The 15615-nt window shown below is 32.6% G+C and overlaps 2 protein-coding genes across 2 annotated transcripts; one reads left to right on the top strand and one right to left on the bottom strand.

The window, feature by feature from the left end:
* The first annotated feature begins 317 nt into the window (after positions 1 to 317).
* Positions 318 to 5364, top strand: LOC125849059 (uncharacterized protein At4g04980). Its single transcript, XM_049529056.1, has 9 exons — positions 318 to 822; positions 1595 to 1816; positions 2027 to 2122; positions 2220 to 2340; positions 2454 to 3972; positions 4070 to 4235; positions 4315 to 4479; positions 4591 to 4743; positions 4848 to 5364. Exons 1-9 carry the CDS (start codon positions 568 to 570, stop codon positions 5052 to 5054), a joined length of 2904 nt encoding a protein of 967 aa, XP_049385013.1. The 5' UTR covers positions 318 to 567; the 3' UTR covers positions 5055 to 5364.
* Positions 5365 to 8448: 3084 nt separating this feature from the next.
* Positions 8449 to 10773, bottom strand: LOC125849194 (polyphenol oxidase, chloroplastic-like). The gene is made up of 2 exons (XM_049529225.1): positions 10368 to 10773; positions 8449 to 10132 (listed from the first exon to the last, which is right to left on the bottom strand). Exons 1-2 carry the CDS (start codon positions 10738 to 10740, stop codon positions 8652 to 8654), a joined length of 1854 nt encoding a protein of 617 aa, XP_049385182.1. The 5' UTR covers positions 10741 to 10773; the 3' UTR covers positions 8449 to 8651.
* Positions 10774 to 15615: the final 4842 nt, after the last annotated feature.

Below are 15615 nucleotides of genomic sequence, written 5' to 3'. Positions count from 1 at the left end.
GATAACTCTCACAATATTTTCACAATAAATTTGATTCTATAAATATCTTTTATACCATTCACCCTTATTTATCGGGCGTAGACAACTAGTTGAGTGGCAAACATGTTTTAGATCACTAAAAGACCCCTGAATTTTAGGAGCTTAAGATAAATTTTTATCTAGAAGTGTAACCATCAGATACAGCTCAAAGTCATCAAAACCAAGATAAAAACAACACATATTAACAAAAACCCAAAAATTTAGGGGTCATACACGGTTTGGCCTCAAAAAACCAAGAAAAATAATTTGAATAATTGACCTCCATTATTTTTTTTTTATTTTTTTTTGTGTTAACACTCTCTCTCTATTTTGTTAACAAAAGAGAGAAGAAGTGTTTGTCCATGTGATAAGTTGGATTAACCAATTTCCCAGTTGACTCCAGAGCTTGTTCATCATATTAGTTATCCCTATTTTGCTCTGCACGTTATATGAGTCTTCTTTAATTTATCAATTTTCCTACAACTATTACTACATTATTTTTTAATCAAATCAACAAACAATTTTTAATTTTTTTTTTTATAATATTGAATGCTCTTGTTCTTCTTCCTCCTCCAACATTCTTTTAATCATTTCTATTATTATATTGTTTTCATTCACCGTTTTTTTGCGTCAGCAAATAATATTTCTGGTTTTTCTATTGTCAAAGCTGACCTGGTAAAATCATTTTTGTGTTTTTTTTCAATCTTGTATAAAACTTGGTATTTCTCATTAGAAATGGCCATTGGAGCATGCTTTGGTGTGCCTCCTTTCTTTTCACGCAGGAAGCATAGTACAATATTTCAGGTATTTTTTTTCTTTTTTTTTTCATTTTCTCTTAAATCTTTTGTTTATTTGTTGTTTGAACATGTTGTGATCATCTTAAAAAGAATGTAAATTTATCTTAATTCTGCATTTCTCAATATTTGTAATAATTAATTCCACGCAAAACACAAGGGCTTAATCAATTTTCAAACTTGCATAAAAGCAATAAAACAATATATACAATCAAAGGATTTCTCCTCATAAAGGTTTTGAATTGATAACATATGATAAATCCTTAAGAAAACCTCAAAATGTTATAATTATATTGAAAAATATAAATGTTCTGTTAATTTGTGCATGAAAAATCCTAAAAATACAAAAAGGCTAAATCCTACATTATATTTATCACAATCATATTCCATGCAAAACCTCAAAGGTAGCCAGCCATGTTGAATTTAGAAGAAGATTTCTCCCAATATTTCCTTTTTGTCTCCATGTTCCTTGTTTTTTATTAAAAGGAAAAACCTAGTGATTAATGAATTGCATCATATGATGAAACAGATTAAGAAGAGAAGGAAAAAAAAAGATTTAAGAGGAGAAGATTGCATACAACAATAAGGTGATATAAAACATGTTTTGATTAGAGAAAAAAACAGCCCATGCATATAATGATATTTGACAAAATCTAGAGAAGAAATAATCTGGACATATTGACTATGTATCTTGTCATATAATCTAAGAGCGAAGTAAGATAGAAAATTGGGAACTTGGATATTATAGCATAATACTAATGGTAGTTGACGAACATTTGCAGGAAGAAGAGATGAAAGAGACAAAGAGAAGTCCTGTTATTGAAAAGAAGAGAACACCTCCCATAGCAGTATCAAAAAGTTTTAAATCCAAAGGTTCCACGGTTCGTAATTCATGTAGAGTAGCAGGGAACTTCATAATAATGACTGAGCTTCGGAACAAGATCCTTACCTTGAGAGACTTGCTTGATTTGTCCCCTTGTATTGGCTCCGCGTCTGTAAATGAGGTACATAATTCTGTTATTTGTCTTCAGACAGAACACAAGCACAATAATATCAATCTGTGAAAGGTTTTAACTTATATATATAATGAAGTATAAATGAATTGTTATACTCAAAATGGTTACTTAAACGCGATGTAGAAGTTAAAACTCTGAAATAAAAAGAGCAAAGCAGAATTTGGTAACCTCTGTGGTGAATTCTTTTTTTTTCCACAGCTGCTGATTTTGACGCTGAAAGATCTGCAACAACTGTATCCTACAATCAATCCATCTATTTCTTTGTCAAAAATTGATGAAGCACCGATGCAGCAGGTTACTATTTACTCAGCTGTATTGAGCATTACAAATTGAATGTTTGGCTATAGCAGATACACAGTTCACTATGCTAACCAATTGTTATATTTCTCAGGCACTGCAATTCTTTTTTGATACTCTGATATCAATTGGGGAAATGTGGACAGGCAATGATGAGTGGATGGTCAAATGCAAGGAGGATTCATTCAGTAAACAAGACAATTTGGAACACTATGGTACGTCATACAGTTTATTGCAACATCAAATAGATATGTTTTCCATCTATTATCCATCTCTTGACTCGTAAGTAAGATAATACTAATGATCTTTTCAATTACAACCAATTTAGGAGTGTTATTGCTCGATGACATGATTCATCTTGCTAGTGAAAGGATGTTCGATATGATGGATGAGGATGAGGACGAGGACGAGGATGAGGATGACCAGATAAGATATGAACGTCCATCATTCAACATGTTTGGGAGGGTTCTTTCTGAATCTTACTCAAGTGCCAAGTCCTCCCTCTCGAGCACTCCAGTGACCCCAACTTCAGTTCTCCCTGAGTTAAGGAGCAAGAAGAATACAAAGGCATCATACTCTCCACCTCGTCTTCTGCCACTCAGGGTTCAAGCAGTTGGCAAGCTGAATCCTATTGATGTAAAGCGCCTCTCTTTCCATATGTTCCCTAATGTAGCAGCTCAAGATTCAAATTTTGTTGTTCAATTAACAAGCTCAGTTAATGAACAAAAGTCAAATGTAGAGGTGAAGAAAGATTCTCAAGTGAAATCCAAAGATGATAAGGAATTTGGGCAAGATAGTGAAATGACAGACTTGCCAGATATTCTACTGACTAGTATGGATGTTGAATCAGAAAATAAAGGAACATGTAACACTGGGGTCGAAAATGATCTACCAGTGTCAGGACTTGTTACCTTGGATGTGCTTTTACCTCCTTCACTTCCAGAACAAGGAGCAGGGCAACAATCACCACTCACTTTGTCGTTGAATGTCATAGACTCGCAAAAACCAACATCTACTCTGCAAATATCTTTACTCACACCAGATGGAGACATATCATCGAACGAACCATCGACTTTTGCACCTGCAGCACCACAACCACCACCTCCACCTCCCCCAGTACCCAATTCATCAGGGAATGCAGAAGGGTCAAGGCCTGCACCATTGTTAGCAAAACCAAGTGGTGTTCCACGGCCTCCTCCTCCTCCACCACCTCCCATGACATCAGCCAATGTAGCAACACCACAACATCCTATGAAACCAATATCTGCACTCCCACCACCACCACCTCCTCCCATGAGAAGAAAAGAAATAGCATGTCCACCTCCCATGACATCAGGGCAAGGAGTGACACCACCCCCGCCCCCACCACCTCCCATGACATCAGTAAAAGGAGTGGCACCTCCCCCACCCCCACCACCTCCCATGACATCGGGAAATGTTATATCAGTTCCACCTCCACCCCCACCTCCCATGGGATCAAAGGTTACTGCTCCTCCTCCACCCCCTCCTCCCATGGGATCAAAGGCTATGGCACCTGCACCCCCACCTCCACCAATGACTTCAAATGGAAGAATGCCAGCACCACCTCCACCCATGCCAATGGGAAAAGGAGGTGCACCTCCTCCACCACCAGGGTTTGCAGGTGCCAGGAGCCTAGGACCTAGGAAAGCAGCCACTAAATTGAAGAGATCATCACAAATGGGAAATCTTTATCGACTTCTCAAGGGAAAAGTTGAAGGATCTAGTTTAGATGGTAAATCAAAGGGGAGAAAGGGAAAAGCTAGTGCTAGTGCACCAGCAGGAGGTAAGCAAGGAATGGCTGATGCATTAGCAGAGATGACAAAGAGGTAATATTATTGAGATCCTCCAACAGATTATTAAGTAGAGGTAAAACTTTCACATGTGTTAGACAAATATTTGAAAATTATGTCATATGTGTCTCAGGTCAGCATACCACCAACAAATCGAGGAGGATGTTAAAGTACATGCACAAACAATTAAGGAGATGAAAACAGCGATTTCCTCTTTCCAAACATCAGATATGTCTGAGCTAATCAAGTTCCACAAAACTGTAGAATCCAACCTAGAAAAACTAACGGATGAATCTCAGGTTTCATATTCATCTGTCGTATACATATTTCTCCATGAATCCCACTTCAGGATGTTGGCTTAAAGTAATTTTGATATAGGTGCTAGCAAGGTTTGAAGAATTTCCTACCAAGAAGTTGGAAGCATTGAGGATGGCCGCAGCACTTCACACCAAGTTAGATACAATAGCCAAAACTCTACAGAATTGGCCACTAGTACCACCTGTTGGACAACTTCTTGACAAAGCTGAGAATTACTTCAACAAGGTAGAAACTAAGTTCGCAGTTGTAAACTTCTCATGATGTAGTTGAAAACATCTCATGACACAACTTTTTATATTTCTATTAGTAGCTCTAACAAAAGGTTCTATCATCTAGATCAAAGGAGAAATGGACACATTGGAGCGGACAAAAGATGACGAATCCAAGAAATTTACAAGCCATAAAATCCACTTTGATTTTGGCATTCTTGTGCGAATCAAAGAATTGATGGTGGATGTTTCCTCCAACTGTATGGAACTGACTTTGAAGGTTAGCACAGTGTAAAGCATGTAGCATATGTAGCATTTCTTACGAATTCACTAACCTTCACATTTTAGTGAACATCTTTTGAAGTAACACTTGAATTGAATCAGGAGCGGAGAGAAGCAAAGCAAAAGGAAAATGAAGGAGCTACACCGAAAAATGATAGTAATAAAAAGGGATCTGCTAAACTTTTATGGAAGGCCTTCCAATTTGCATTCAGAGTCTATACTTTTGCTGGTGGGCAAGATGATCGTGCTGACATGTTGACAAGGGAATTGGCTCAAGAAATTGAGACAGATCCTAATCCAGAGACATAAAGTTTATAGTCATTTTTTCCACAAAAACAAAAAAAAAATCCAAAAAAAGAAGATCACTATAGGTGTCAATATATAACGGCATTAATGCACATAGACGCTTTTAAGAGGTTTGAGCAATTAGTATAATGATGCTTTCCCTGGCAGGTGTTCTATAGATGTTTCTTGAGCTGTGATTTCATGCACATTATATATATCCTTTTTTGTCTGAGGGACGGAGTGAAGTGAGCTAAACTCTAGCTTTGCTCTACCACCTGCAATACATACAATATTTATATTACACCTTTGTGACTGGTTTTGTAGAATGTACATAACTTCTGTCTTTACTCTCAGATTTTATTATAAGTATACGCGTGAATGGCTATCTTCTTATGTATAGTCCATGTTTTTCCTTGTTTCTGCATTTTGTAATAATGTCATACATCATTATTACTTACAATCATCTGATCTGCAAACTGATTACTAGGAAGAATTAGTTATATTAGCATGTTAATAAGAACGTTGTTTCACACAATGTTTCTCATCTAACACATTATTTTCTGACTTAATAGTGAATGAATATGCAGGAAATTTATCGATCTCTTTCAATTTTCTCAATCCTTAAATATTGATTATTTTTTAACATCCATGTACAAGCAGAAATACAGTAACTACACCTTCTAACTTTAACTCTTGAATCCGTCTCTGTGACCGTATATAGTACACAAGCAAAAGAGTTGAATATTTTGTAACATCAAATATAAGAGATTAAATTACAAGCTACTACCATGAATGCAAATTAGAAATCAGAATGTAACTAACTTCATGAAAAAATCAAAATAAAGCTCTTTAAAGCATAATGACAAACACCTGGTGGGTTTCTTCGTTAGAAATCACATTCTTACTGGTACTACTAAGGTGGTTATTTAAAAGCCAGGATAGTATAAAGAAAAGAATAAAACTTTCTTTACGTGCATAAGAAAAGAACATTTATTTTTAATATAAGAATCACGTAAACAAAAGGATGACAATTGGGCCCACACCGGGGAAGACTCAGGAGCCAAATTCAGGATTTGAAGACTTTGATTGCATCAATATTATAATAATTTAGGCATTAGCAAAACTTTCAAAGACTACATGATCATGGATTCCAATCCCTTATCTAGCAATTCTAATGTTATAAATAAGTCCCCTTTAAATTCAAAATTTTAAATAAAAATAATAAAATGTGGTTCTGGCTGGGCTCAAACCGAGGCCAAGTGCTATATTATGCTTTCCATGAGACACTATTTATTACTATATTAAGTTTCTGTTAATTTCTCGAAATAGATACATATGTATATACACATATTTTTTTTCAAAATTAACAGATGCACGTGCACTCCACGATAGTCCACCTCTGGCATGCGACAGGACGAACAGTTAAAGCCTTATTTTTCAAAATGATCAAAAAGATGAATCGAAGTAGGTGACAAAACATTATTTTTCAAAATGCTAGTAAACGGATAGAACAGAGCAATTAGACAGGGCGGGTCATGGATTCCCTGCCCTAAGCGCCTAACTCGTCCTATTTACATCTCTAGCCAAGTAAAATGAAATGTAGAGTATAATTTAATACAAGTAGGGGTCTTTTGGTAGTTACAAAAGAGACACCTTCCATGTATTCATTTTTACATAAGTTATAGTATAACATTTGTTAGTTAGTTAAAAACTAATATTCATATCTAAAATTAATATGATATTTGAATTGTAATTTAAAAGTTTATATAACTAATACAAAAATATAAGTTATAAAAAAAGTTGTATATTATCTTATCCTGGGTAAATAATAAAGTACTCCCTTTGTCTCTAGTTACTTTTTCAATTTTTTCTTTTTTCAACTTGTCCAGAGGGTTTTCATGAAGGATTATGGGATAGCCTTCCACTCGGACTTGAGATCCTTCCGCTGATTGGCAGATCACTGTCTTAAATAAAAGAAATGCACATAAAGACAAGACAACTTGAGAGATGCGCTAAGGGGCAGCGGCTTTCACGCAGCTGCTACACCCTTGTTTTTTGCCTCTTATTTTAAACTCAAGGAAAGCCTTGATTGATATATGAAAGATGCGCTCGGTAGTGAAGGAACGGGAAATCGTCAAGGATGACTTCTTTGTTGGCGGAACGAAGGGCTAAATAGTGAGAATGATTCTCTAAGCCGGTCTGACAAATCAAAAAAGTACAATTTCTTTTTACTTATTATACCTTCAATTAATTACTTTTAAAAAAAGTAGAATTTCTTAAAAATATTTTTTAAAAAAATTTATCCATTTCATAATAATAAGGATAAAATGGTAAACTTACTATGTCAATAATTATTTTCTTAATAGGTCTGTCAATTCAAAAGTGGACAAGTAATTAGGTACCGATGAAGTAGTAACTAATGCTCAAATACTAGCTACTCTCTCTGTCCCTAATTACTTATCCACTTTTGAATTGGCACACCTATTAAGAAAATAATTAATTACATAGTGAGTTTATCATTTTACCCTATTAATTATGAAGTGGATGAAAAGTTCTATATTTTTCTAAGTAATTAGTCATTTAATTGAGGGTATAATAGGTAAAAAGAATTTGTCCTTCCTTAATTTGTCAAAATGAACAAATAATTAGAAATAACTATAAAAAGAAAAGTGGATAAGTAATTAGAAACACAGAAGGGAAAGGGAGTAATAATTATGTATATACTTACAAGTTACAATCCAACTGCAGCATAGAATTTGAATAGTAAAACTACATTGGTAAAGGTAATGGAAAGTCCAACAGACGTGCTTTGATTCTTAAAAAATAATTTCTACATAATCTCAGTGGACAATTACAATATCACTTCCTTTTTATGGCATCAAGTATGACAAGGATACATGTGTATGCAAAAAAGGTACACAATATATGATTATTTTTCTAAGATTGCTTGAGTTGTACAAGTCTTCAACAAATTATATTATACTCATTTCCTTTCATATTACTTGCGGGGCGAATTTATACGTTAAAAATGGGGCACATGTGAATCTATGGTATTTTTTTATAAAATTAGGTATTTTATGAATATAATTTTAAATTCGTATAATATTATTCTTTGGCATCGTACTATAAATTGGGTATTTGATTTATTTATCTCGAAAAAATTAGGGATCTACTTCCACTTTATTTATTTATTTTCTTAGTTTTTTTAGTGGCGTATGATTAATTAACTGAAATATTTTAATTAATTTACTAAAATAAACAAGTAAAAATGAAAAATATGTATTTTGAATATAGAAACCAAGTCAAATGAAACTTATGAATACATTTTATTTGAAGTTATACGAGAAATTTTACACAATACTTATATAATTCCTCTCCTTTTTTTTCCTCAGTCAAAACCAGACAAAATAATACTATAAAAAATATCCAACTACTTTTCCTTCCTTTATTCCATGCAAACAGTTGATTACGACATAAATCAGAAAACACCGTGTCTCCACGAATTACACTGTCCAAATGCAACATTAATCAGAAAGAAACAGTAGGATACTAATTAAGGAAAATACATTTAAAAAAATGCTTAATTATTTGACTTAATTAAAATAACTTCTTCTTTTTCTTCTAATCCTCAAGCACAATCTTAACACCACCAATTTTAACAGCACCAGAACCATTCTTGGGTACAAAAGTCACCAACACATTGTCATCATTTTCAGCATCCAAATCCTCCAACAACTCAGTTATAGCTAATTTCAGCTTCGTTTTTCGTTTCGAATTTTTCTCACCTTTACCATGACTATGATGTGGTACGTTCACAAAACTACCAGCAAATTCAGCATTATCTGGTGAAATCAGTGTCTCATCTTCGTCATTAATCAACACATCAAACTTAACAAAAACATCACTCTCCACTTCTAACCCTTCAACAATTAAAATCTCTTCTTTTTCATTTTTCTCCTTTTTGTTCCTCTTCTTCTTGTTTGGCCTTTTCACCATCACTTTTATAACATGGTCAAGTTTTGTTGGGAATATTTCTTTTGGTCTAGGAAAATTCATAACATTGTTATTATTTTCATCAGCTGCTTTAGCTTCAACGAGCCTCCTTACGCTACTCAACGCCCGCGATACTCTAGGCGTTGGTCGCGAATTTATCCATGGATTCGTTACGTTTTGATAAACGTATCCCAGTTTGCTTGAATCCAAAACATCACGAACCCTAATACGTACCATTTGTTTTTTTTCATCGTAAAATAAAAATGAAGTGTTTAGAAAATCAGGATCGGTGAAGTCTTGACGTCTACCACCTAGGGTTTTCCAAACAGTCCATAATCTATCGATATTTGAATGATGAGCATAGAAAATAGGGTCTCTAGCAGCTGAATAAAAATCTCCCATATTTTCGAAATTGGCTTGGGTTCTATCACCGGTCCAAATATGAACCGCACCATGAGCCATGTTCTCAAGGGACCCAGCTCCACCGGGGACCCCACCAGCGCGGTAAGGGTCCCCGAGGAAAGTCTCGGGAGTTCTTCCGAGAGATACCATTTGTCTATACATATTTGTGAGATTTTGAGATGTTTGTTGAGCGTTACTTATGTTAGGATCGGTACCATTGAAGTCTAGATCGACCATAGTCGGAGGCTGATGCCTCCGATCTCTGAGTCGATCATAGAGAGAAGAGGTAGGGTTTGTGTACAATCCTGGCATACGCATGCCATCAGGATGATCCCAATTCCAAAATGGCATCACGAAGGTAGGATCATTGATTAAACTTCCTAAGATTCTTTCGAAGAAATAGAGATAACAACGATGAAATGGAAGAAAAGTCCAAGAAGAATGAACTTGGAGCTCTGAATTTGGGAAACCAAGTTGGTCATAAGCACCATCACAATAAGCACAATGAATATTTGCTTGTTGTTTGAAGCTACGTGGATCGTCGTCAGGAAGTTGCTTCATCAGCTGAATAGCTCTGTTGAATTTCTCTATGTAGGCACTATCCACTGAATGAGCTGCTGGCCGTGTACGGAGTGGGGTGGATGATGGAAGCTGGAAGTCGATGATATTTTCGCTCATCGGAGGACAACAATTGACCGGTGCTGCACCTGTTAAAATAATCGAGTGATTAAATAACTTTTCTTAAAGAGATATTGTTCATATATATATATATATAGTATAATTAAAATAAAGGTATGACTTTTCATAGAAAGACTAAATGAACAAACATCATGTTCATTTCACTTTTAAAATCATTTTTTTTTCTTTTGATCAATGTGTGGGACAATCGTACTTTAATTTATACTATACATATATATTACAAACTATCTAACGATAGTGTACCTGGTGGCAAGTCTGCGGCCCCACATTTGGAAACGTCGGGTCCGTTCACCGGAGCGGCGAGGGCAAAGGGGAGACCACCAACAAGAGTAGAAGCACCATAAAGACCTCCTAAACCAAGTAGAACGTTTCTTCTATCGATCATATTGTTTAAAGAATCATTCTTTTTAGAAATGTTGATGGGTGAGTTATTGTGTTCATGACTATTATCATCTATGGTTTTGCATGAGACTTGGAAATTACGATGGACATTATGCTTTCTAATGGAGGAAATTTTTGATGTTTTTGCAAAGAAAGGAGAAGAATGCAAGTTGGAAAAAGTGGTGGTGCTTGAAGAAGAGAGAGTATTGGTAGTGGGAAGTGGAATGGAAGACATTTTTTTTGCTTGTTTGAGGTGTATTCATGAACATCTAGGGCTAGCATTTATATAGAATATATGGAGCAACCTAAGGACTTTTCTTTGTAATTACCTTGTGAGGAACAATAAAAAACCATAATAATCTCCATCATTTCCAACTCATCGTTCAAACTTGTTTGAGAATATAATTAACTAATAAATGTATATTTTCAACTCATGAACATCATAAATATTGCATCATTATAAATAGTAACGTGTCCACGTGAGCACATAGATACCTTTAAAATACACTATTGAATAGTGCAGGGGTAAAAGGTCTTTTCCAAAGTTTGGTATTGTTACAGCAATTTCGATCAAAGTTCGGATATATTTCAAACCCTTTTTCCCTCTTTAATACTTAATCTTTTCGATTAGATGATTATATGTCCTGTGATCGAATTTCATCGCCATCTATACTAAAAAGAATCAAGGGCTCTCTCTCATAGTGAATTCACGTGCTTAAAAATAAACAATATTAATAAAGTGTAGATTTATTGAAGAGAGATGAGGTAAATTAGTGGAAAAGCTACTTTTATTATTTATAAATTAGGGTGTAATATAAAATTAATCCACTTTAGTACAAGTTGTCGTTAGAGTCTTAATTTATTTACATCAACCCGAATAATGACTCATACTGGTATTGTCTCCTTCTAGATATAGCTGATTATTACTTACTTTAAAAGAAACTAAATGACTTTCAACTATTGTCTGCCGTGTCAAAAATTAATTTGCTTAGACTTTTATTTATTTATTAGTTTAAAGGAAACTAATGACTTAATTTCAAATATTGTCTGGCGTGTCAAAATTTAATTTGCTTAGACTTTTATTTTTTTTTATTTACAAGTTGGAATGCAATCTCAAGAGGAAGTAGCCGATGAAGCTTCAAAGCCTCAATATATTATTCAACAACATGTAATAGATATTGCTTAACCGATTTCGAATTCAAGAATACTTGACAAGGTCTTTACTCGCTTCATCCCATTATCATCCCTAGGTAAGGAGCGCTTCACTTGCCTTATGCAGCACGAATTTGGAATGCTCCAATGCATTATCAGACATCAAATTGAAAAATAAAAAAATTGCTTAACCAATATTATATATATTATATTGTTCAACAGATATATATTGCAAATCACATAAATTGAAATTAATTAATATTGATTAATATATCATGTTTACATTATTTCGGGGTTTGGCTAATTATAAAATGCAAGACGTGCCTTAACAAGACATCAACCGACCATTCCAGTGATAAAGAGTTAAATGGGAAATAGTTTAATTAATTATTTTAATAACCACAATCTAATTAACAAAGATATCCTTATCTTTCTCCAATACTGTCCAAGACAAGTGAATTAGTTGCAAGTTAATTTATTAATTATTAGTGGCTGCTGCTAAAAATCAAAACCCTAGCAACGGATAAGAAAACTACTTATGGATTTCAAAAAACAATAATTAGTCTTTAAGGACAAATTAAATGGAAATAAAACAATTAACTTTATCTTGAACTTCTAAATTAACAAATAATATGAAACAATTATTCTTACTTCTTAGAAATCATGATAGATGGATAATTTGAGACAATGAAAATATAATTTATATGATATAATTTTATTTAATATGGAGTTTTAAGTAAAAGGGAGACTTGTAAAAATTTGTGAGGCTTTAAACTTTTGAAACTTAGAATTTATCAAAACTTTCTTCCACCATCCATGTTTGACTCGGCACATTGTCCATGTTATGTCTATGTTTGATTGTCTAATTCCTTTATGTATATATTGAGATTCACGTAAAAGAATTGACTTGACACATCTCTTAAGAAGCAAAAATAAAGTAATTTTATTATATCATCTTTAATTATTTTAAGTCATCTAAATGTTAAAAATGAACACTAGCACTTAAAAAATAAAGGTAATGTAGGTATATATATAAAAAAATAACAATAAACATATGTTTTTAGTTACTACAGTGAATAAGTAAAAATAAACGGATGAAGTATAAAAATAAACGGATGAAGTATAGAATAAACTCTACCATTCTAAATAATTGATCCTATATGCCAAGTTCTATCCAATTTAAACACGAAAAAGCAGGTAACGGTGGCTTTTAATATATAGTCTTTTAAGTGCCTGTTCATGATGATATCTACGATATAAATAATTATTGCTTTCTTCATCTTAATCGATGTTTAATTTTCTCCTTCTTCTAAAAATGTCCCCACATTAATTATATGGAGATGTAATTATAATGTTCGTAACCTGACATTAGCATGCACATGTACTTATAATTTCAGATCACTATTGGTGAATTCACTTCGACATGTAATTATTTGTAATATATATATATGGAATTAATCGATGATCATAGAAGTAAAACAGATAACTTATACTAAGTACTAACATATGTTATAATACATATATAACATAAAATTTATTTATACCGTCCATATATATAAGTTGAATAATCCTGCAAAGAAAATAACAAAACGATAACCTAACAGGAAAAAACTATTCTAAAAGATCTTAGATCAAATTGTCAAATATTCAAAAGGTTGCGTTTAAGAAAAGCGTTACCATTATTTTTTCAAACACTTGAATTGTGACCAGTTGTTATTATGATTTCTATTTTATATAATATAAATATAGTTAATGGAAAGACGAAGTGCACGTTCTTTTATGCTTTTAGTCAACAACTAAGATTTACCAACTAATAAATAAATTAATTAAGTTCATCTTCTTCCAACTTGTTTGTCTTAAATATTAAAAATACTAATATGATATTGGATAAATGACAGAAATCAGATCACGAAAGTTTAGAAAATTAAAGGTTGAATATATATTAACATATAAATTTCAAAATTCTACAATTGTTTATTATTTTTCATTTTTTTAGTTAATCAAAGTGACAAGTAATGATACTAGCTAGCTTAACTATCGTTTGAGTTTTTAAGTTTTCAACATATTCGAGTTTACACATAATGCCAATAGTATCTTCAAATAAGGATATGCTNCCCCCCCCCCCCCTCTCTCTCTCTCTCTCTCTCTCTCTCTATATATATATATATATATAATATTAAGGTCTTACATTCACCTTGTTACATTATTCAAATATTTTACTAGCTAGGTTTATTTTGGGGTTAAAAGGACAGAATATTAAAAATAAAATAATATGCAGCGTAACAAAATATTGGGTCATCGTGTGGACGGACAAAGTGTTCAGGATTGGAGCATGAACTATATTCTTGGTACTAGTCGATATTGTTTACTCTCCGTTCATTTTCACTTGTTTAATATATTAAAAATATATTATTTTCACTTTTACTTATCACATTTTAGTATACTGACAAAACATTTTTTTCCTTTAATATTTTACTTTAATATTAATTACTTAATTTTCAAATAATTTTTCAAGACTTAAAATTAAACATTAATTGTGATAAAAATAATAATGTCAATTTTTATTTCTCTACGACGACTAGGCATGCAAAATTCGAACTAATTAAGTGAACGGATGAGTAGTTCTTAGCTAGCATATATATGTGTCACCTAAAGTTACGTTTGATCATTGAATTTTCAAGTCATTAAGTATAAAAACTTTTATTAGACTATTTAACCCCTCATTACACCTAGAGTTAAGAACGTTTTTAATTGCTAATTAAAATGAATGCTTTGACTTTTATTAGACTTTTTAACCCCTCATTACACCTAGAGTTAAGAACGTTTTTAATTGCTAATTAAAATGAATGCTTTGAGTAGGGGTGTTTGTGGTTTGGTTATTGATTAAAATCAAACTAATCTAGTCGGTTTTTTAAATTTCTAAAACCAAATTAAATCAAATGAAAAAAAATAACCGCCGGTTTGGTTAAATTTTTCTGGTTTATTCTTGAAATTAATAGTTTTTTTCTAGGACGTACGTATCTCGATAGACACAAGCACCAAGTACATGAACAATTCACAGAAAAGCTATTGTCGGTTCAATTAAGCAATTAAGCAACACTAGAGTTATCATTATACGAACAGAGTGAGTCAATTAAGAAAAAATGTGACTATTTTATGTGAAGTAGGGTAGGTAAAGATTAAAATGGATTTTGATAGACTTGAACTTAGGATTGTTATAGTTGGGCTTCACTTGAGAAATGGTAGAGTTAAAGACTTAAGTTAATTAAAATTAAACAAAATATTTATATTTTATTTATGAATAATATATAAATAATTATAAAATTTATAATCTAATTTATCAGTTCGGTTTGGTTATTTTTGTGGTTGTTTTTTAGTAAAATCAAAACCAAACCAAATAGTATCGGTTTTCAAAATTTAAAACCAAACCTACCAAAATATTGGGTTTTTTAATCGATTTGATTCAAATTATGGTTCAATTTAATTTTTTAACCATAACCATGAACATCCCTAACTTTAAGTACTCAATATTGAAATACCACTAATCATAGTTAGTACTTAGGCAAATTAATTAGTCAGAAGACGTAATCGTTTTGAAGATGAAGATTAGTTACCTATTTTATCTCATCTTATAATCTTCCATGACTCATGTGAAAATGCTATATGAATTTTCTGTTCGCCTTATTTCTCTTCATTGACTTTAATACCACTTGATTGAATTTTACGTTTTGACAATTACAATATATCAAATTGTCCAAGCTAAATTTATACTAGTCGGTCACTAGGTTTCAAATATAAAACAGGGAAAAGGCATAGATTTCTCCGTGAACTTATCCCAAAAAGTCAATTACACACTTTATCTATCTCGATGACCTATTACACACTTGATCTTGTTTAAAAAAATCTTAAAATTTGAGATATTTTTCAAAATAATTTTAATTTTTTTTTTTTTGGGGGG

This window comes from Solanum stenotomum, chromosome 12, assembly GCF_019186545.1.
Source record: "Solanum stenotomum isolate F172 chromosome 12, ASM1918654v1, whole genome shotgun sequence".
NCBI classification, from domain to species: Eukaryota; Viridiplantae; Streptophyta; class Magnoliopsida; order Solanales; family Solanaceae; genus Solanum; species Solanum stenotomum.
This window is presented reverse-complemented; position numbering and strand designations above follow the sequence as displayed.

Bases quoted from the DNA above. Each gene is read 5' to 3' on its own strand.
- LOC125849059 (XM_049529056.1), top strand. From the start codon at position 568: ATGCTCTTGTTCTTCTTCCTCCTCCAACATTCTTTTAATCATTTCTAT. The intron at 2,123-2,219 runs GTTACTATTTAC...TATATTTCTCAG, and splicing joins ATGAAGCACCGATGCAGCAG to GCACTGCAATTCTTTTTTGA. The intron at 3,973-4,069 runs GTAATATTATTG...TATGTGTCTCAG, and splicing joins TTAGCAGAGATGACAAAGAG to GTCAGCATACCACCAACAAA.
- LOC125849194 (XM_049529225.1), bottom strand. From the start codon at position 10,740: ATGTCTTCCATTCCACTTCCCACTACCAATACTCTCTCTTCTTCAAGC. The intron at 10,133-10,367 runs GTACACTATCGT...TTATTTTAACAG, and splicing joins GGCCGCAGACTTGCCACCAG to GTGCAGCACCGGTCAATTGT.